This window comes from Paramisgurnus dabryanus, chromosome 22, assembly GCF_030506205.2.
Source record: "Paramisgurnus dabryanus chromosome 22, PD_genome_1.1, whole genome shotgun sequence".
In the NCBI taxonomy this organism is placed as follows: Eukaryota; Metazoa; Chordata; class Actinopteri; order Cypriniformes; family Cobitidae; genus Paramisgurnus; species Paramisgurnus dabryanus.
Window position 1 is genome coordinate 33,076,643 of NC_133358.1, and position 23,217 is coordinate 33,099,859.

The 23,217-nt window shown below is 40.8% G+C and overlaps 1 protein-coding gene across 2 annotated transcripts; it reads right to left on the bottom strand.

The window, feature by feature from the left end:
* Positions 1-520: 520 nt before the first annotated feature.
* On the bottom strand, positions 521-22,972 carry wwp1 (WW domain containing E3 ubiquitin protein ligase 1). Of its 2 annotated transcripts, none has more exons than XM_065258990.2 (25): positions 22,670-22,972; positions 12,469-12,525; positions 10,893-10,991; positions 10,669-10,807; positions 9,857-9,981; positions 9,556-9,696; positions 9,410-9,473; positions 8,018-8,187; positions 7,592-7,823; positions 7,327-7,422; positions 6,521-6,695; positions 6,273-6,327; positions 6,109-6,193; positions 5,883-6,011; positions 5,719-5,791; positions 5,510-5,581; positions 5,232-5,320; positions 4,944-5,103; positions 4,347-4,480; positions 3,956-4,096; positions 3,752-3,872; positions 3,424-3,528; positions 3,011-3,107; positions 1,374-1,446; positions 521-1,298 (listed from the first exon to the last, which is right to left on the bottom strand). In XM_065258990.2, the coding sequence occupies exons 3-25, from the start codon at positions 10,951-10,953 to the stop codon at positions 1,199-1,201; spliced, it is 2,637 nt and encodes an 878-aa protein (XP_065115062.1). In that variant the 5' UTR covers positions 10,954-10,991; positions 12,469-12,525; positions 22,670-22,972; the 3' UTR covers positions 521-1,198. The 2 variants fall into 2 exon arrangements, with proteins under 2 accessions (XP_065115062.1, XP_065115061.1); XM_065258989.2 differs by having other exon boundaries at positions 9,410-9,476; positions 22,670-22,971.
* Positions 22,973-23,217: the final 245 nt, after the last annotated feature.

Sequence of the window (23,217 nt, forward strand, 5' to 3'; positions counted from 1 at the left end):
TAAATGATTTTAAGGTAATCTGTACTAAAGTATTACAGTATAAACTGAGGTTTTTGATATTTTAATGGAAAAGTAGAACTTGTGTAATGGAGGTACAAGTATCAATAAAAATGATAAGCAAGCAAATCTCATTCATGACACAAGTGGACAGACTCGACATGCTTGAACACAAACAGACCTTGAACTGGAAGATTACTGTCAATAAAGCTTCAACATGTAGCAGAGTTAACAGATCTGTAATGAATTAACAGCTGTGCGCTCCTTTTACAGGTTAGAATCCACAGGAGACTTTGAAACGTCACACGATTTAATTCTTTAAAGACTATTTAAAAACCAATAACACTATGAAACATTCATGAATCTGATATTTTACTCTTGATATGTAAAACAGATTAATCTCACTAGAATAAAACATTTGTGTCAGCCTAAAAGCTTCATGATTGTTTAATTTTCTCAAATGATCATTTGGACAATCACACGCACACCAGCATGTTGTGTTTTGAATCAGGAGATAAAAGACTTGTTTGAATTCATATATTTTAATATGAAAGATAGTTATGTACACAGTTTTCCTCCCCTGTAGAAGTGACAATCAAAGGCCACAGAGATAAGTGTGCTTAAAGCACAACTGACTTTATGAGCACATTTCTCTTTTACTTCAGGGACAAATACTGACTTACTGTCTAAAGTGACAAACGGCAAATACTGTCAAGAGCCAAACCAGCGTAATGATATGAGACACCTGTCTGTCTGTCTGTCAAATGACCGCTCGCTCTGTAGGCAGCCATGCAAACTTAATGTCCAACAACACAAAAACAAACCAAAAAAAGGAGAAATTCCAGGCACCTGATCAAACTCTACAATCATTCAATAAAAGCTCTATAAAACTAGAGCCGTATGCTTAAGTTCTGCTATAAAATCTTCTCTAATGTTTTTTTTTCAGGCTCATTTAAAATCTCACCAAATAAAGATAACAAGGTCTTTATAGATTTCAGCATTGAAAGTAAAAATCACAAAAGCTGAAATGTTTGCATATTTATGGGGAATCATGTTATGGAGAGAGCGCTAAATGAGGTCTTGGATTAAGATTTGGTTTAAAATGACAAAATAGCTTATTTACATCGGTTATTATCTGTGCAAGTTTCATGGTTCTGTTTTACTTGGCTGAATGCATCACTGTAAAGGGAAAAGTCTTTCATCACTCCTGACCGAATCCTTCAGTCTCCTCGATAGCGAAGAGCAGCTTTTCTTTCAGCTGTTCAAAGCTTTTGTACGGAGGCAAATCCAGACGGTTAAAACTGCAAGAGATCGTCGAGAGTGAGACGTATACTTTTTATTTATCAGCGACATTCAATTTAGAGCATCACACTCACCAGGTGTGACTCCTGGGCAGCCACGTCTCTTTGCCAACCTTCTCAATGCAGAACTTCTGCGGGCCGTTGCTTCCTGGAGGATGAAGTTCAGAAATGAAAGGTTCAGATGCATCATGCCGTGACACCGCCACATAAGCTGCATGTTTTAACCACTCTATCCACTTATACTGCGATCATTGTATACAAGTAATAGGTTTGTCTTAAGACCTAAGTATGGTCCACTTTTTACGAGTATGTGAGGGTCCTCGTTCAGTGCACATTTTTGTCATTAGAAGAGTGAGAAAGTACTGTATGCGCACCGCCATATTTTTGAAACCCTGTGTACATTGTATTCAGCAGAATGTAGTATGTAGCCCAGAAATGCATTGCATTTTGTTGTGATGTGCATGCATCAACCATCTGTGTACAAGTAGCAGTCAAATAAACTATACTTTGAAAGGCTGTGCATAAATGTAAAATAACAGACTATTCTCTTGGCTTTAGCCATTTGATTCCTCTAAACATTTTGTGTGTGCATGTCTTGAGATATTACCAGGTCTGCCTGTCATGCGAGTAGACAGGAACACCAGTATAAGAGAGACAACATGTGCTTAGCTTAACCAAACAATAGTTAGGGAGTGTGGAGTTTCTGTTTTTTGGCTTAACATTTCAGACAAAATCCAAAAGATTGTATAATGCTACTAATGTATTTAATGCTGGGGCTCGGTTTCATTGTCGAGGCTTAGCTAAAGCCAGGACCAGGCCTTAGTTAAATAAGTTGTTTATTTAGAGAAATAGGTTACTGGTGAGTATCTTAAGACAAATCAATGGCTATGGCACATATTTTAAGATCTGTAATGTCTTATATAGTTATTTTCAGTTGAGGCAGCTCAAACATGTGTTTTAGTCTAGGAATAACCTTAAGCCTTGTCTGAGTTTTAGTTAATTATTTTCAGTTCAGTGTGAATTTTGTAAATACACTTTATATATATATATATATATATATAATTTATTTCACTTGTTGTTATTGTCACTTCTCATTCTTTTAACTTGGTTTTAAGCTTTCTAAGTAAGATCTGACTCTCATGTAGTTTGTGTAAACCTACCGATAGGGCTGTATGTTACAACATTGTATATGGCAGGATTAAAACACACTTCTGTGCAACATTTAGTGCGCAATAACAATGTGATTTCAAAAATGTAATTGGCCTTTTTTTACATTTACAGTTAAATACTTTTAGTTGTTGCAATTTAATAAAATGTCAATCCATTCTGTGGGTCAAAAACATGTGCTGCTTTTGATGTAAATAATAATAATAATTCCTCTTCCCAGTGTTGTAGAGTAGGGTTTCACTAGGGAATAAAAAGCGTGAGAGTTGATAGAAAAAAATGAATCAATTACAAATAAAATGTAAATAATTTTAAAGTAAAAAAAAACTCTTAATATGTCATTTTAAATAAACTATGTAAGTTTTATGTACCAATAAAAGTAAAGGTAAAGGTCCAGTAACACAACCCCTTGTGGAAATACTTCCATACACAAAAACACATATACACCCCAAACATATATTTTTACTATGAAATAAACGATCCTTTCCATGAAACAGATTTTTGGTCATAACAGATAAAGAGGCAGACAGAAGGTTTGTTAAACTCACCCATGAGCTCAGCGAAGCCCCCTAACGGGAGTCTGCAGGTGCCCGTCACAAACTGCATCAAACGCAGACGCACCTCATTGTCCACCTCCTTTACAAACTGCACACAAATGAATGAAACATCTGAAACTACGATCAAGTCATGAACCGTTTTTATCAGTAACAGAACAATGTGTGTAACAAACAAACTAAACCTGGCCAAACTACAGGAGAAACCTCTTGATGTTTAATTTCTCTGACACTAACATTACATTTAATAAACAAACAAACAAACTGCAAAAATAATGCCACCCGCCACTGAATCAGTGGAGCGGTTTTGAGTCTTTAAAAAGTCAAACTAACAACGAGTGGCCCACAGTTACTCTGAAAATGAAAGAAAACAGATGAAGTGAGTCAGCAGTGGGATTATTTCACACCTGCCAGAACCAGATGATCTGTTTGCTGTTGCGTGTGTAGTGACGATAGACTGTGTTCCTCTGCCAGTCCTGAAGATCCACTTCCTGCATGCCACACAACATCACCTGCACAGAGAGAGAGAGAGAGACACACACATTTGTATGATGATATTAGTAAGGTGAGGTCATTCCATAGACTATAGATTTTATATCAGATGATGATTTTTCTAACCCTCACAGAAACATCTGCATGACATTACATTTATAGAAAAACATGATTTGAAAGTATTTTATTTAGAAAGAAGCCGTTAAAAAGACATAAAAATATCCTGAAATTTCCCAAACACACCTCCAGCTCCTTCTCATCAAAGTACTGTAGCCACTGTAACGGTACGACCTCATTGAAGCCATCCAGAAATGCTTTGGTCTGATTCTCAACACCTCGAGAAAACCTCCATTCTGCCATCAGCCTGCAGGAAAACATGGTCAGTACACATCCATAGGTGTGCGCATGGGCACGCTGCGTCTCAGGGTGTGAACAGAAATGTTTTACCCAATATACTCCTCCTTATTCTCCTCGGTCACCAGGACATTGGCACCATCTGCTTTCAGGTCATGTGATGAGATTTTACCCAGGATCTCCATGTCAACCGAAAAGTACATCTCTAAAGCGCACTCTTCAATGTTGTTATCTCTGTGAAGGAGAAGCTTTGATCAGTCTGATCAGATCAAACAAGAGGATCTGTGACAACAGTGTAACTTTATAAAGCTTCAGGGATCTGTGACGTGAGATACACTGAAGCGGTATCATAAATCTGTAAGTGTCTTTACCCTGTCAATGGTTACAAATAATTGAATCTTATTTATAAAACACTTTTTACATTTCTTCACTGTTCCAATAACCATCAGCAGCTCATGACTCATAACTGATGAGACAGACGTACCTGATCCAGATGAGAGAATTATAGAACTCAGGATCAATTGACTCGAGATCTTTCAGGATGAGCTTCTTATTGAGCATGCGCTTGTAAAAGGGTAACGAGAAGCCCGTGTCGATGAACTTCCCATGAAAGAGCGCCTGCGCACAAACACACACAAACAGCTTTAGTCAATTCATCTTTACTTAATACAGCAGCACTTTACAGCAGCGTCACAGAAATAAACAACACAAAAACATTTATTCACTCAGCAGACGCATTAATCTGAAGTGACATACAAATGGTTTAGGCAACAATATACCTGGGTCACAAAGCTTGTTTTACAAGTGGAAGTAATAAAGCTAGGATCCAACAGCATAAGAGAAAATTATGTTTAATAAGTAATATTGTTGAACAATGCTAAAAAAGGTCAAATACCAAAGTTCCGGTTTAGGACAAAACACACACAAGTTCATCGAAGCACAGTAGTCATATGGTGAAGTGAATTAGTTCTGGTTGAGTTTGATCAAAAGCATTTACTAACACACACACAAACGGTAAATAAGCTAGGCTGTATGCCTTAAATATGCCAATGTTTTTAAAAAGCGTATGCACGCGACTTGCCATGGCGATGAAGCGGCCGATGAAGCAGAAATAGGAGAGATGGTCAGGGTTGATGGTGGATGCCGGGTTGATTTGCAGACAGTAGTTACTCTTGCCCGCATATTCAAAGAGACAGTACATGGGGTTCAACACTTCATGTGAAAGAAGAAAAAACCATTCCCTAGACAAACACACACAATGGGCCTCTGTTTAAATGTATTTCGACATAAATTTATTTGACAATCACTCGATTATTTTTTGACATCACTCATAATCACCCCACAATAAACTCATTGCTGTTATGTTTACCGTGCGAGACCCCCATAATCAAGGCCCTCCTCTCCTCTAAATATGACATAAAGTCTCCTTCTCAGATCATAAGGCTTGAAGTTCATAATCTGTAGAAGAAAACATATTAATGAGGATTCAAGTGTGTGAAGAGTTCATGTTTCTCAATATTGGCTATAATGTTTTTTTTACTGTTAATAAATTGTATTGTAGCTTTAAATATCTGACACTGAAAAAAAGATCAGCATTGGTGAAGCACTACCTTGAACATAATGAGCACATGTTTGTGTTTGTCTTACTTGCTGAAAAGAGTCTTCAAACAGTGTCTGTCTGGATACGGTGATCTTCACATGGCTGGCGAGTGCATTAGACTAAACACACACACACACACACACACACACACACACACACACACACACACACACACACACACACACACACAAACACACAATGTTAAAACAGACCAAACACCGAGACATTCAGGTGTGCTGATGGGATGAGATTTTACCTGACACAGATAACGGAAATGAGCCAGTTTCCACCTGAAGCTTCGCTCGTATGCAATCTGCGGACCTTTAGTGCTGTAAAACAAACATACACACACAAAGACATTCATTAAACCAACAAGTTTTGTGTAGACACAAAAACTGAGCATCAGATTCAGTCACTCACACGGCAGATTTTCCTGTCCGCGGGTCACTGAAGGTGGTGGTACGAGTGTTATGATCCACAAAGTAGCGGACGCCTTCTCGTGTATAGCGAATCTCCCAGCCCTCGGGTAGAGGCTCCTCGTTTTGAAGCCTGATCACACACACACACACACACACACACACACAAACACATGTTGATCAAACAGTAACATCTCAGAGCAATACAGAGGTTATGTGATGCGCCTCACCCTTGTGTTCGTGGATCTTCCCACTGCGTCGTTTTTGTGTTGTGATTGACAAAATAAACACGATCATTGGTGTCCACGCGCCGCTCTGAGAAAATAACAACACTCAGTTACAGAAAGCTCACGTCATCTCTACATGTCATTGTCACTATTAAACCCTGACTTACCCCAGCCGGGTGGCAGCGGACCGAGAGGGTCGTTCTCAGCTGACATCATGGACGCCTGAGAACCCATCACAGAAAGAGACACAGAGAGAGAGTTGAGCTAAACTTTATTACTGACAGTATCACTGTGTGTGAGGAGTTAATCATCACCAGAGAGATGAGATCAGACATCAATCAATCAACCAACCTCTGTAGTGTGTGTGTGTGTGTGTGTGTGTGTGTGTGTGTGTGTGTGTGTGTGCATGGTTTACCGAGTAGAGGTATCTCTGGTTGAATTGGTGCATGGCTCCCTGTAGCTGACTCCTCTGTGACTGCCACTGCTCAAAGTTTCGCACAGACTCCATCGTGGGTCTCTGCCATGTGGTGGTGCGAGTATTATGATCCACATAATAAATCCTGCCGCGGTTATCCACTCTCCTCTCCCAACTACACACACAAAGCCATTAGAAACCCCACATACAGTGCATACACAACATAAACAAATATGCTTCACGTCGTTAACCCTCTAACAACTCAACAGCTTCACTGACATCATCTGATCAATCCACTAAAACTGTTGGGCCCCTGAGAGCGTATGCATGTGACAGATGTGTGAGCAAGACTGTCCTGGTCTTAAAAATAACAAAGCACGCACTTTATTGGTTCCACGTCCACTTGAACACTTGAGCTAAACCCATGAAATATAACATGGTAGTAGACGAGTGGTCAAGTGCAAAGATATTAGGACAGGCCCATTGGCTGCATTCAAACTATTTCCCCAAACCACCACACTGTCTGCCAAACTGAAAGCCCCACCCTAAATGAAAGTCATTGGCTGAGCCCTAAACAAACAGAATACATTATAATGTCACAGTCTTTCATCCTTCAGGGACTCCTGGTTACACATTTACATTGAGGCATTTATCAAGATGCATTAATCCAAAGCGACTTACAAAAAAAAAAAAGGGAAACAATAAAGCTTAACTAAGTTTACATTAAACATTTAACTGGGGTAGCAGAAATACCAGCAGATGTGACAGAGATCCTGCAGTGATGTTAAAGGGTAAATTAATCTCACCCCAGAGGTAAAGGCTGTGGTCTCTCCCACGTTGTCGTTTTCGTATTGTGATCAACGTAATAAGTTCTTCCATGAGGGTCTTTCCTTTGTTCCCATCTGACAACACACGCGCACACACACACACACACACACACACACACACACACACACACACACACACACACACACACTCATTAATATGTCATAGTGCAATGGCACACAAACCTTAGTACACGTGTGCGTTTGTGTCTGCCTGTATGTGAGTGTATGCGCATGAAACTCTCACCCGGATGGAAGTGGTTCTGGACCAGCTGGCGTTGGCTGTGCACGTGGTTTTCCTTCATCAGGGGCGGGGTTGGAGGCAGCCGTCGATGTGGTGCCCGCCGCCAATGAAGAAGAGGATGGTGATGAAGAGGCAGCAGCGATGGCAGCTGCAGGTGAGGAGGAGATGATAGAGGAAACATCTGCAGGAGCATCATCAACACCTGTGGAGGAAGCCTCACAACTCTCTCCATTCACTTACACACACACACACACACACACACACACACACACACACACACACACACACACACACACACACACACACACACACACAAAAACACACACATGAGCATCAGCTGCAGAGGAAATATGACTAAAGCATCCAATGGAAAGTGAGGTGGTCAGTAAACGAGCTGCAGGACGTAACCAATCAAACATTAGCTCTCACCAGCTGCGTTGTTTACATCACTGCTGGCAGGTGTGGTCTTTGGACTGGGAGTTTGGTATGGAGGTGATGCGTCTCCATCTCCATTGACAAGGACAGAGGAACTAAATTCACTGTTGGCAAATGATGTGGGTGGAGCTTCAGTCTCTGGCTCACCTGTGGCGCTCATAGATCTGCAAAATCACAGCAGTAAAACAGCACCCATCACTCAATGACAGCTGGATTTTTATGTTCGATGTGACATTTACCACAGTACAAGGATGTCAGACCAGCTAACACATATTTTTAATAAATATTTTCCAAACACGCTCAGAAGAGATCTGGGTGTGTTTGGTGGTTTTAGAGGGGTCCTGTTATGACCTTTTATCAAGACTTGATTTTGTTTTTGGGCTGTACTAGAATAAATTTATTATGGTTTACGGATCATTTTTTACACATTTTAAGTTCTTAAAGGGCACCTATTTTGGTTTAATACAAGTCTCAGGTGTGCCTAGAATGTGTCAATAAAGTTTCAGCTCAAAAATACCCCACAGATGATTTATAGAGCTGGGCCAAAATATCAGCTGTGATTCTCATGCGTATCTTATCAGTAAAGTCGGTTTCGTGATTAGTTATAAATCGGCATCACCTGCTTTCTCCATTTACTACACAGAGCCATATTTCACTGAAAGCTGGGCAAACTTGCGTTCATAATCTTGAAAAATCACCTCGGATAACGTATGAGATTTTGCCTAGCTTCTCTGCGAAATACGGCTCTGTGTAGTAAATGCCGCTCCATCTGAAAGCAGGTCACTGAACCAGCTTTACTGATGAGATACGCATGAGAATTGCAGGCAATTTTTCTGTTTTAATGTCTATTCATTTAAATGCAAATGAGCTACTGCTCCTCACTCCCTAACAAACAGACATTGAGCGCTTTCAGTTCAAATAGATTCGATTAAAAAAGTCTGAGTATCTAATGAACAGAGTACAACTTGCTGAGGGTGGAAACTATGGTAATTGCAGAACTGTAAGTGGGCGGAGCGTTTTCAATGTGACCTTACATTGATAAGAGAATCAAAACGGCATGTCTAATGAGACCGCTTTGGTTTATGGGGATTAAAAACAAGGCACAGGGAGATTGTTTTCATTGTAGGGTGAATGTTCTCACACACATACATTATGTCCAAACACCTTGTAAAAGTGGATTTTGCTAAACACGTGCCCTTTAAAGTGATATCTGTTAAAGAGAAACACTTCCTTTCCGTGGACTTTAAGCTTTGTAACTTGGCAGATCTTTTTTAACCCAAACACCAACTTTACACAGCAACTAAAGATATAAAGTGAAAAAGCATAATAGAGCTGAGGTTAGAGTTTCAAACGTTGATACAAGACATCAGGAGTTAAACTCATTACCTGTTCTGAGTCCTTGTAGAAATCTCATCTGTGTCATCATGAAGAGCATCTCCATTCTGATGGACTTCTGAAAGAAAGATCAAAGACTGATGACACCTGAGATGTTGAGCTGATGGTGGTCAATGTTAGAGATCTGATGTTCTTACTGCTCGCAGCGGACGAATTTCCGTTGTGCAAGTGCTGCGCTTCAAACGAGAGCCCATCAAGAAAGACTGTAAGTTCACCAGTGGACACGACTCCATGTTTACCATCCGCAGTCAGAGTCAAGATCTCCAGAACGTTCTCCACTGATGACAACAACAGCTGCGTTTAACATCAGTAACATCTCATCACAGATCTACAGCTTCTTTGAGTAACATCCTGCTAACTGTCGTCATGTTTAAATAGCAAATCAAAAAAAAAAAAAATCCTGCACGTTTATTTCAGAGAGGAGATGGAGGGACGTACGTTTGCCGTCATGTTTGCGAAGGGTCTCTATCAGGTCCAGGGAGGCCTTTCCCAATAAAGTGTCTGTCTTCAGTGTGTGATGACTCCAGACTCTGAAGTCCAGCTGCGAGTGAGGCGTTACATTCCTGTGGCGAAACACAACCGACAGTGCTAAATAAAGCGCCGACAACAGTGCTCTCTACATCATGACCCGGTTACAACTAGGATATTCTCTTTATTTTAGATCTAAATTAATCTGAACACTCAGTGTTTCCCATACATTGATTTATTTGTGGTGGCCCACCACAGAATCAACACTGGCCCCCACAAATAGAATTTTCATGATTCCCATTTACATTTTTATTTCACTATTTAAAACAGCTTAATTCGGCTTAAAATATAATTTGATATATAATACAGATCAAATACAGATACAGATCAAAGAGTAGAAGTGAAACATATTTCAGGTGCCAACACTAGATCAAACGCAAATACGGCATGATGACGTCACGTATATGCTAATTAGCGGGTGACGTCATCACCACCACAGTCTCTCAAAATCCTGTGGGAAACACTGCTGAACTAATACGAAAACATGCAGATCTTGTCTGAGGACAATAATTCACAGCATTTATTACACGGCTCTGTAACCCTCACTAACAGCACTACAAGGTATCGTCAGCAGAATGTTCACTTCTGAGTGACCCGGTCGCTCCACATCAGTTATTTTGACGACAACAACCAGCGGACCAAACATTATCCTTCATACATACCATAGTGATGGTTGAATACTCAGCATTACTATAGATGCTCACATCTTAAATGTGACTTACAGAGTCAGACGTTCATCCCATTTGGGGTGGGAAGAGCTGTGGGATTTGGCGGTTTTCTTGCTCTCTTCATCTGATGTCACTTCCACGTAGATGGTTGTCCCAAACCAGTTCTTCTTCCTCTTGAGTTTGGCACCTGAAACTGTCACACACACACAGAGCCACGATTCGTTTTGGATCTGTAAAAACGCGTCAATTCCTGTTTCTGACGTATCGTGTTTTCTTACCGATGGCGTGCAGCTCTCTGACGTTATTGCTACAGTCTGTTCTGGACGAGCCCGTGGCCATGACCTCAAACACACCACACACTCCATCAACTACTGGACCTGAATGAACACACATGTAAAGGTATTTCAATCATCAGCATCATTTGACATTTAAACATAGTGTGAAGAAGTGCTGTAACGGTGGTAATTGTTTCGGTAGGGTTCAGTACTCAGTGATTTGGCTCATTTTTCTTGACTAATTATTGTAGAGAATCCATTAGGTAATACAATTTAATGTATGTGAGATGTAAATGCCAAGAAGACAGCTCATTCACTTTCAAACGGTGATCAAATTTTTAACCAGTCATGGACTAATGGTTTGAAAGTCAGGCTTGTAACCTTAACTCTTTCACTGCCATTGAGGAGATATCTCTTCAAATAAGAGAAAACGCTTCCCCGCCAATGAAGAGATTTTCCGTCTTTCCGCAATACTTTAAAAACCCGGAAGTATTGCCCTATGGCAAGCGGCTGCATGTCCGTGTCCGTTTTAAAGATCGCTCTGAATGGGATCTCTATGAAAAGTCCGTCACAAAAATCTCTGCTTTTTGCTCAAAATGTTTTTTCAGAAACCTACCCATATTCAAAAGCTGATTACAAAAGAACCACTGAAGGTAGGGTAAAATGTTTTTTTTTGTTTGAAAGCAGAGGGTCTGTTCTTTCATTTGTTATATTGTTTGTTTATATATTTAAAGAAGAACATTTTCTGGAAGGCATTAAACTTTGGTGATAATCATGAAAAACGCTGGCGCTGGCTGGCAACTTTTTTTTAAAACGCTGGCGGTGAAAGAGTTAAGGTTGCCGGTTTCAATTCTCATGTCCATCTGGAAGCGACTGAGGTGCCATTGAGTAATGAATCTTAACCCCAGTTGCTCTGTGGCTGCCGCAAAAAGGGAGTGATCACTGATCCGGGTGTGTGTATGTGTGTGTCAGTGTGTGTGTGTGTGTAAGTGTTTGTTCGCTTCACACTGCATGGGTTAAATGCAGTTAAAGTTTAAACATGACCATGACATCACTTAAGAAAATAAAGATTGGAATGGTGTGTCTTTAAGGTCTGTGCTATTTTTCATACAATTTATATGTATGCATTTAAGAAGATGCTTTTATCTGAAGTACCAAGCAATTCATGCTAAGGGCGGCAATAAACAAAAAGTGCTACTGTAGAAATTCTAGTTTTCCTAACCATATCACAACTGGTTTACCAAATAAATTTCAAATCAAATGAAAACATTTCATTCCCAGATCATCTACATTACATTTGGGATCTCTTAATATATTAGATATATCTCGACAGATTTTAACCATAACAATAATTCCTAAAAAATCCAAATCTACAGGTGTTAACATGGCAATCTTGACTTTTGGAATATGTTTTAGCACCCAATGCACCCAGCAAATATGTCTGTCTATGGATTCATCAGCTTTACTCTCTGACACAGACACTCCATGCAGTGGCATTAGCAAAACTGACTTTGTTTTCATGGCCAAACCAATGTTGTAGAATCCAGATATCACAAAAATAACGCAATAATCAACTTACAATAAATGTGTGCGAGATGCCAGCAGTAGTTCAGCCGTCACTATGAGCCATGACTTACTGAAACACAAGAGAAATTAATCTACAAAAACTCTCAACATCACAATACAATCACTTTAATCACTTAAGTTATGAATCCAGTAAGAACTCAATGTATTAATACAGTGCTTCTCAAAGTGTGCCACATGGGCTCCAGACTAGTGGTACACAGAGGAATCACTGAATTAAATGTTAATTCATGAGGTCTTAGCAATGGTAAACAAAATTGGTTTGCTGCCCTCGAAGGGAGCGCAGTCTTCTGGCAACAGTGGTTTTTAAAATATTTTATATAACTGTGTAAAGCAGTGTTTAAAGCACACTTGGGCATAAAAAAAATGTGTTTGGTTCCGGTTTCCGTCCGACCGTGTCAATTTACGTGCGACCCAAATTTATTTTATGAGCTTGGGGAAGAAATAATACATATTAAATAAATACACAAATAAAAAACTTTGAGGCAAACTATTTTAGTACGCCACCGTTTTTGTCAAGCACGCAATGCAACGTCCTCCAGCAATGCTAACAAACAAGGCAGCTACACGGTCGTTAACACAATCACACATCAGCACTGGTAACTTTTGGTGTGCATTCGAGATCCTGTTTCGTGCACAGAAACGTAATCGGTTGCCCCTGCCGAAAGTTGTACGGACCAAAAAAAGACGAGCTGAACAACGACATGTAAGTGGGCTTTTCTCTTCCAGAGAGCACAAACCAAGACAAATTGTTGCTGACAGTAAGTGAATTATAATATTTGAATTTATGGTATTATGACATTTTTTAAAGGGATAGTTCGGCCAAAAATGATATTAAACCCATGATTTACTCACCCCCAAGCTGTCCGAGTTGCATATGTCCATTCGTTTTTCAGACAAACACATTTTCGGATATTTTAGAAAATGTTTTAGATCTTTCAGTGATTAAATGTGAAGTTACGGGGTCCACGACCTTCAAGTCCAAAAAAGTGCGTCCATCCTTCACAAAATAAATACAAACAGCTCCAGGATGATAAACAAAGGTCTTCTGAGGGTAATCCGCGCGGTGTTGTTGTAGAAATATCCATATTTAAAACTTTATAAACTAAAATAACTACCTTCCGGTAACGCTGCCATAACTCATTGTATAGTTTAATCAAATAATGTATTTTAATTACACAAATCAAACGTTGATCGATCGATACTCATCTTTGATAGATGAATACTATTCCACCATCTGATCTTTAAATTATTTTTATTTGTCTCTAGTAAATCATATACTAGTAATAAATAAGAATAACTATACTCCAAGTAGTATTAAAAGCAAAGAGAAAACTGTTTACCATTAGCCTGGCTAACACCAGACCAGTCTCATAGAGAATGAGACGTGGTCTGGGAACCATATGCTAATTTTCTCGTATTTGAGGCGTGGTTTACGAATGCCCAGAGCCGTTTATTGAGCGCTATGAATGTCTATCAAATGTGTCTGTACGTAGCTCATAGCCAATCGTTTCAATTTCACCAGATGACGTATGTAGAGCGACATCAATTCAAAAGTAAACGACTTTTGTCGGGTACGAGTGCAGCTGAAAGCTATGCAACTAAACCTGTAGCTGTATATTGTATTGAAAAGCAACACATTTTCGTGGTACTACGACAACCACAGTACACGCATAATGACAATGATATTAATAAATACCACTTACCATTCATCATAAGTTAATTGTACTTCGTTGACGACGATGCCTAGCAGGTTGGTCCTATAAAACTCTGTGTTTATCGTGTCTTGCCATATACAAACTTCCTTCTTGGATATTTAATAGCCCAGTTTAACGCCAAAAGTTGCTCTTTTTTAAATAAACTTGCGTTTAAAACTACAACCCCAAAACAGAAAAAGTTGGGACACTGTAGAAATTGTGAGTAAAAAAGGAATGGAATAATTTACAAATCTCATAAACTTATATTTTATTCACAGTAGAATATAGATAACGTATCAAATGTTGAAAGTGAGATATTTTGAAATGTCATGCCAAATATTGGCTCATTTTGGATTTCATGAGAGCTACACATTCCAAAAAAAGTTGGGACAGGTAGCAATAAGAGGCCAGAAAATTTAAATGTACAAATAAGGAACAGTTGCAACTTATTAGGTAAATTGGCAACATGATTGGGTATAAAAAGAGCCTCTCAGATTGGCAGTGTCTCTCAGAGGTCAAGATGGGCAGAGAATCACCAATTCTCCCAATGCTGCGGCGAAAAATAGTTTTCTGAGTTTCTCAGAGAAAAATTGCAATGAGATTGAAGTTATCATCATCTACAGTGCATAATATAATCCAAAGATTCAGAGAATCTGGAACAATCTCTGTGCGTAAGGGTCAAGACCGGAAAACCATACGGATGCCTGTGATCTTCGGGCTCTTAGATGGCACTGCATCACATACAGGAATGCTACTGTAATGGAAATTACAACATGGGCTCTGGAATACTTCCAGAACACATTGTCAGTGAACACAATCCACCGTGTCATTCGCTGTTGCCAGCTAAAACTCTGTAGGTCAAAAAAGAAGCCATATCTAAACATGATCCAGAAGCACAGGCGTTTTCCCTGGGCAAGGCTCATTTAAAAGCAAGACGATGACGACGTGTATGCGGCACACTGAGGCAGTTTTGTTATTTGTTATAATATGGCAACAGACGCGAAGTTACTTTTCAATGCCTTTGATGGTGTTCTAAGTACAACCCCAAAACAGAAAAAGTTGGGACACTGTAGAAATTGTGAGTAAAAAAGGAATGGAATAATTTACAAATCTCATAAACTTATATTTTATTCACAGTAGAATATAGATAACATATCAAATGTTGAAAGTAAGATATTTTGAAATGTCATGCCAAATATTGGCTCATTTTGGATTTCATGAGAGCTACACATTCCAAAAAAAGTTGGGACAGGTAGCAATAAGAGGCCAGAAAAGTTAAATGTGCATATAAAGGAACAGCTGGAGGAGGACCAATGATTAGGAATAGGAATGTTGTCCTATTCTTGTCTAATACAGACTTCTAGTTGCTCAACTGTCTTAGGTCTTTTTTGTCGCATCTTTAGCTTTATGATGCACCAAATCTTTTTTTTGGGTGAAAGATCTGGACTGCAGGCTGGCCATTTCAGTACTCAGATCCTTCTTCTATGCAGTCTTGATGTTGTAATTGATGCACTATGTGGTCTGGCATTGTCATGTTGGAAAATGCAAGGTCTTCCCTGAAAGAGACGACGTCTGAATGGGATCATATGTATCTAGAACTTGGATAAACCTTTCAGCATTGATGGTGCCTTTCCAGATGTGTAAGCTGACCATGCCACACGCACTCATGCAACCCCAAACCATCAGAGATAGAGGCTTCTGAAAAGAGCGCTAATAACAACTTGGGTTGTCATTGTCCTCTTTAGTCCGGATGAAATGGCATCCCAGTTTTTCAAAAAGAACTTCAAATTTTGATTCGTCTGACCACAGAACAGTTTTCCACTTTGCCAAAGTCCATTTTAAATGAGCCTTGCCCAGGGAAAACGCCTGTGCTTCTGGATCATGTTTAGATATGGCTTCTTTTTTGACCTACAGAGTTTTAGTTGGCAACAGCGAATGACACGGTGGATTGTGTTCACTGACAATGTGTTCTGGAAGTATTCCAGAGCCCATGTTGTAATTTCCATTACAGTAGCATTCCTGTATGTGATGCAGTGCCATCTAAGAGCCCGAAGATCACAGGCATCCGTATGGTTTTCCGGTCTTGACGCTTACGCACAGAGATTGTTCCAGATTCTCTGAATCTTTGGATTATATTATGCACTGTAGATGATGATAACTTCAATCTCATTGCAATTTTTCTCTGAGAAACTCAGAAAACTATTTTTCGCCGCAGCATTGGGAGAATTGGTGATTCTCTGCCCATCTTGACCTCTGAGAGACACTGCCAATCTGAGAGGCTCTTTTTATACCCAATCATGTTGCCAATTTACCTAATAAGTTGCAAATTGGTCTTTCAACTGTTCCTTATTTGTACATTTAAATTTTCTGGCCTCTTATTGCTACCTGTCCCAACTTTTTTTGGAATGTGTAGCTCTCATGAAATCCAAAATGAGCCAATATTTGGCATGACATTTCAAAATATCTTACTTTCAACATTTGATATGTTATCTATATTCTACTGTGAATAAAATATAAGTTTGTGAGATTTGTAAATTATTCCATTCCTTTTTTACTCACAATTTCTACAGTGTCCCAACTTTTTCTGTTTTGGGGTTGTACTTAGAACACTATCAAAGGCATTGAAAAGTAACTTCGCGTCTGTTGCCATATTATAACAAATAACAAAACTGCCTCAGTGTGCCGCATACACGTCGTCATCGTCTTGCTGCCGCCTACCCGTTCTGTGATTGGTTCCCTATTTCAGGGGCAAAAAAGGGCCAGAGTGTCCATGCTAGACTTGCAGCGTGAATAAATTTGAACGCAAGGCAGCATGGGGAAACCCAGGCTAGTTTACCATTAGATTCAGGCATAATAAATTATTTAATTGTGCCACCCTAAGATGTGTACTGGCCCCTTTGTGCCCCCCATGAAAACAATCCTGGGGGCGCCATTGACACACACACACACAATTAAGAAGAGATAATCCGTGGAGACGTAGCTCTGCGCTGCGTGAGACAAAGCCATGAGCCTCGCGCACTCAGTGATTGCGAGGATAACGGAATGCGTGATCGGACTTTAATTCCTCATCTGAACCTCGCGTCATTCATATCATTGTCACCATGTGATCAGTTAATCTGGTCGGGACTTTGTAGTGTTTGTCCAGAGAAGATTTGTTACTTCCGGGTGAATATCAGCTGTTACTCAGAGAAGAGCTGCGGTGGGGCTCACATCAACAAGTCACAGCTTCTAATGGAGACACCGCATAATATGAGGCAGAGCCGTAGATGTAATGCAACACATAAACTACAGATAAGAAAAATTGCCATCAAAGTGCCCAGGTTAAAAGAGGAAAGATGAGGAGAAACATACAGAGGATAAAAGTATGTATACTGCTATATATTAATAAAGTATAATATATTATTATGTAGCTTGCTATGCAATTACACCTAGCAGTATTATATTTTTTTCTGTTTAACTAGCTTATGTAAAATTGACTACCCATTCAGAAGTTTTAGGATCACTTTTACTTATTCATATTTAAAAAACTAGGTTGAACAAACATACCTTACTAAAAACTCTGTCTGACTCTGTCTAAAGTTTATATCAGTGTGTGTCTCACTCTCAGCCTGTCTGTCTGACGTTTATATATCAGTGTGTGTTTGTGTGTCTCACTCTCAGCCCGTCTGTCTGACGTTTATATATCAGTGTGTGTTGTGTGTCTCACTCTCAGCCCGTCTGTCTGACGTTTATATATCAGTGTGTGTTTGTGTGTCTCGCTCTCAGCCTGTCTGTCTGACGTTTATATATCAGTGTGTGTTTGTGTGTCTCGCTCTCAGCCTGTCTGTCTGACGTTTATATATCAGTGTGTGTTGTGTGTCTCACTCTCAGCCCGTCTGTCTGACGTTTATATATCAGTGTGTGTTGTGTGTCTCGCTCTCAGCCCGTCTGTCTGACGTTTATATATCAGTGTGTGTTGTGTGTCTCACTCTCAGCCCGTCTGTCTGACGTTTATATATCAGTGTGTGTCTCACTCTCAGCCCGTCTGTCTGACGTTTATATATCAGTGTGTGTTGTGTGTCTCACTCTCAGCCCGTCTGTCTGACGTTTATATATCAGTGTGTGTCTCACTCTCAGCCCGTCTGTCTGACGTTTATATATCAGTGTGTGTTGTGTGTCTCACTCTCAGCCTGTCTGTCTGACGTTTATATATCAGTGTGTGTTGTGTGTCTCACTCTCAGCCCGTCTGTCTGACGTTTATATATCAGTGTGTGTTGTGTGTCTCACTCTCAGCCCGTCTGTCTGACGTTTATATATCAGTGTGTGTTGTGTGTCTCACTCTCAGCCCGTCTGTCTGATGTTTATATATCAGTGTGTGTTGTGTGTCTCACTCTCAGCCCGTCTGTCTGACGTTTATATATCAGTGTGTGTTTGTGTGTCTCGCTCTCAGCCTGTCTGTCTGACGTTTATATATCAGTGTGTGTCTCACTCTCAGCCTGTCTGTCTGACGTTTATATATCAGTGTGTGTTGTGTGTCTCACTCTCAGCCCGTCTGTCTGACGTTTATATATCAGTGTGTGTCGTGTGTCTCACTCTCAGCCCGTCTGTCTGATGTTTATATATCAGTGTGTGTTGTGTGTCTCACTCTCAGCCTGTCTGTCTGACGTTTATATATCAGTGTGTGTTGTGTGTCTCACTCTCAGCCCGTCTGTCTGACGTTTATATATCAGTGTGTGTCGTGTGTCTCACTCTCAGCCCGTCTGTCTGATGTTTATATATCAGTGTGTGTCGTGTGTCTCACTCTCAGCCTGTCTGTCTGACGTTTATATATCAGTGTGTGTTTGTGTGTCTCGCTCTCAGCCTGTCTGTCTGACGTTTATATATCAGTGTGTGTTTGTGTGTCTCGCTCTCAGCCTGTCTGTCTGACGTTTATATATCAGTGTGTGTTGTGTGTCTCGCTCTCAGCCTGTCTGTCTGACGTTTATATATCAGTGTGTGTTGTGTGTCTCACTCTCAGCCTGTCTGTCTGACGTTTATATATCAGTGTGTGTTGTGTTTCTCACTCTCAGCCCGTCTGTCTGACGTTTATATATCAGTATGTGTTGTGTGTCTCACTCTCAGCCTGTCTGTCTGACGTTTATATATCAGTGTGTGTTGTGTGTCTCACTCTCAGCCCGTCTGTCTGACGTTTATATATCAGTGTGTGTTGTGTGTCTCACTCTCAGCCCGTCTGTCTGACGTTTATATATCAGTGTGTGTTGTGTGTCTCACTCTCAGCCCGTCTGTCTGACGTTTATATATCAGTGTGTGTTGTGTGTCTCACTCTCAGCCCGTCTGTCTGACGTTTATATATCAGTGTGTGTTTGTGTGTCTCGCTCTCAGCCTGTCTGTCTGACGTTTATATATCAGTGTGTGTTTGTGTGTCTCGCTCTCAGCCTGTCTGTCTGACGTTTATATATCAGTGTGTGTTGTGTGTCTCACTCTCAGCCCGTCTGTCTGACGTTTATATATCAGTGTGTGTTGTGTGTCTCGCTCTCAGCCCGTCTGTCTGACGTTTATATATCAGTGTGTGTTGTGTGTCTCACTCTCAGCCCGTCTGTCTGACGTTTATATATCAGTGTGTGTCTCACTCTCAGCCCGTCTGTCTGACGTTTATATATCAGTGTGTGTTGTGTGTCTCACTCTCAGCCCGTCTGTCTGACGTTTATATATCAGTGTGTGTCTCACTCTCAGCCCGTCTGTCTGACGTTTATATATCAGTGTGTGTTGTGTGTCTCACTCTCAGCCTGTCTGTCTGACGTTTATATATCAGTGTGTGTTGTGTGTCTCACTCTCAGCCCGTCTGTCTGACGTTTATATATCAGTGTGTGTTGTGTGTCTCACTCTCAGCCCGTCTGTCTGACGTTTATATATCAGTGTGTGTTGTGTGTCTCACTCTCAGCCCGTCTGTCTGATGTTTATATATCAGTGTGTGTTGTGTGTCTCACTCTCAGCCCGTCTGTCTGACGTTTATATATCAGTGTGTGTTTGTGTGTCTCGCTCTCAGCCTGTCTGTCTGACGTTTATATATCAGTGTGTGTCTCACTCTCAGCCTGTCTGTCTGACGTTTATATATCAGTGTGTGTTGTGTGTCTCACTCTCAGCCCGTCTGTCTGACGTTTATATATCAGTGTGTGTCGTGTGTCTCACTCTCAGCCCGTCTGTCTGATGTTTATATATCAGTGTGTGTTGTGTGTCTCACTCTCAGCCTGTCTGTCTGACGTTTATATATCAGTGTGTGTTGTGTGTCTCACTCTCAGCCCGTCTGTCTGACGTTTATATATCAGTGTGTGTCGTGTGTCTCACTCTCAGCCCGTCTGTCTGATGTTTATATATCAGTGTGTGTCGTGTGTCTCACTCTCAGCCTGTCTGTCTGACGTTTATATATCAGTGTGTGTTTGTGTGTCTCGCTCTCAGCCTGTCTGTCTGACGTTTATATATCAGTGTGTGTTTGTGTGTCTCGCTCTCAGCCTGTCTGTCTGACGTTTATATATCAGTGTGTGTTGTGTGTCTCGCTCTCAGCCTGTCTGTCTGACGTTTATATATCAGTGTGTGTTGTGTGTCTCACTCTCAGCCTGTCTGTCTGACGTTTATATATCAGTGTGTGTTGTGTTTCTCACTCTCAGCCCGTCTGTCTGACGTTTATATATCAGTATGTGTTGTGTGTCTCACTCTCAGCCTGTCTGTCTGACGTTTATATATCAGTGTGTGTTGTGTGTCTCACTCTCAGCCCGTCTGTCTGACGTTTATATATCAGTGTGTGTTGTGTGTCTCACTCTCAGCCCGTCTGTCTGACGTTTATATATCAGTGTGTGTTGTGTGTCTCACTCTCAGCCCGTCTGTCTGACGTTTATATATCAGTGTGTGTTGTGTGTCTCACTCTCAGCCCGTCTGTCTGACGTTTATATATCAGTGTGTGTTGTGTGTCTCACTCTCAGCCCGTCTGTCTGATGTTTATATATCAGTGTGTGTCTCACTCTCAGCCCGTCTGTCTGATGTTTATATATCAGTGTGTGTTGTGTGTCTCACTCTCAGCCCGTCTGTCTGACGTTTATATATCAGTGTGTGTTTGTGTGTCTCGCTCTCAGCCTGTCTGTCTGACGTTTATATATCAGTGTGTGTCTCACTCTCAGCCTGTCTGTCTGACGTTTATATATCAGTGTGTGTTGTGTGTCTCACTCTCAGCCCGTCTGTCTGACGTTTATATATCAGTGTGTGTTTGTGTGTCTCGCTCTCAGCCTGTCTGTCTGACGTTTATATATCAGTGTGTGTTTGTGTGTCTCGCTCTCAGCCTGTCTGTCTGACGTTTATATATCAGTGTGTGTTGTGTGTCTCGCTCTCAGCCTGTCTGTCTGACGTTTATATATCAGTGTGTGTGTTGTGTGTCTCACTCTCAGCCTGTCTGTCTGACGTTTATATATCAGTGTGTGTTGTGTGTCTCACTCTCAGCCCGTCTGTCTGACGTTTATATATCAGTGTGTGTCTCACTCTCAGCCCGTCTGTCTGACGTTTATATATCAGTGTGTGTCTCACTCTCAGCCTGTCTGTCTGACGTTTATATATCAGTGTGTGTCTCACTCTCAGCCCGTCTGTCTGACGTTTATATATCAGTGTGTGTCTCACTCTCAGCCTGTCTGTCTGACGTTTATATATCAGTGTGTGTCTCACTCTCAGCCTGTCTGTCTGACGTTTATATATCAGTGTGTGTCTCACTCTCAGCCTGTCTGTCTGACGTTTATATATCAGTGTGTGTCTCACTCTCAGCCCGTCTGTCTGACGTTTATATATCAGTGTGTGTCTCACTCTCAGCCTGTCTGTCTGACGTTTATATATCAGTGTGTGTCTCACTCTCAGCCCGTCTGTCTGACGTTTATATATCAGTGTGTTTGTGTGTCTCGCTCTCAGCCTGACGTTACTGTCGTTTATATATATATATATCAGTGTGTTTGTGAGTTTCAGCCTGTCTATCTGATGTGTTTATAATCTCGGCCTGTTAACGTTACGGGCTAGGGTCTAACAGTCGTATAAAAGGTTTAATAGTTATTTTTTGTTCCAATATCTTCAGTGGATTCAATCGGACTCCTCTGTTTAATTAGATTATTTAAAAGCAAATAATTGTCTAACAGACTCGTGCTAACAGGCTAACACATTAACGTTAGCGACGCCGCACTGACGCGAACAGACAACACATAAATGAAATTAACGTTACTTACTTACATACAAACACACACACACACACATAGCTGTTATCTACACAATACAGTAATCCATGACTCTCTGAAACACACTCGGTGTGTGTGTGTGTGTGTCTGTTCGGGTTTATTCTCTCGCAGGCCTGAAGCCGCGCCGCCATTTTCACAGTTAAACTTGCAGCGTGATCGTCACTCCAGCACTGACCGTTAAAATCGTTACAGTGAACGAGTTAACTCCGTTAAAATGATGGATGGTGTTTAACTGATCAACCAAACAGATGAAACTCACCTAGCGCTGCAGATGCTGCGGGTCCGCGGCGCGTCACTGCGACTCCAACTTGAACAAAGTCAATACACTCCTCCCTTTCAGAGAGACACACACACACACACACACACACACACACACACACACACACACACCTCCCTCTGACTGATACACAAACAATTTACTAAACTCTATCAAAATACAACGGAAACATTTGTCCATCTGTGTGATTATGAAAACGTTTAACATCCAGACTGACCTGATGCAACATAACTACTACCAACTGTGCACACGAATGCAGTCACATTATATAAAGTGTTTACTATTGCTGCGCTCCACACACTAGGAGGTCCGATATAAACGACCTCATACCCGGAAGTAAACGTCTTAACCGGCAAACGATATCGGTTATCCCGTATATAATGTATATGGGTTATTCGACCTCTCAACGCGGGGCAGATCGATCAACCCCGACCTCAGCAAGACGCGTCATTTAACCGGGGTGCGGATGGCGGCTAACCCTTCACAGCCTAACGTGAACCGCAAACAAACAAACAAACAATTTTTACAGC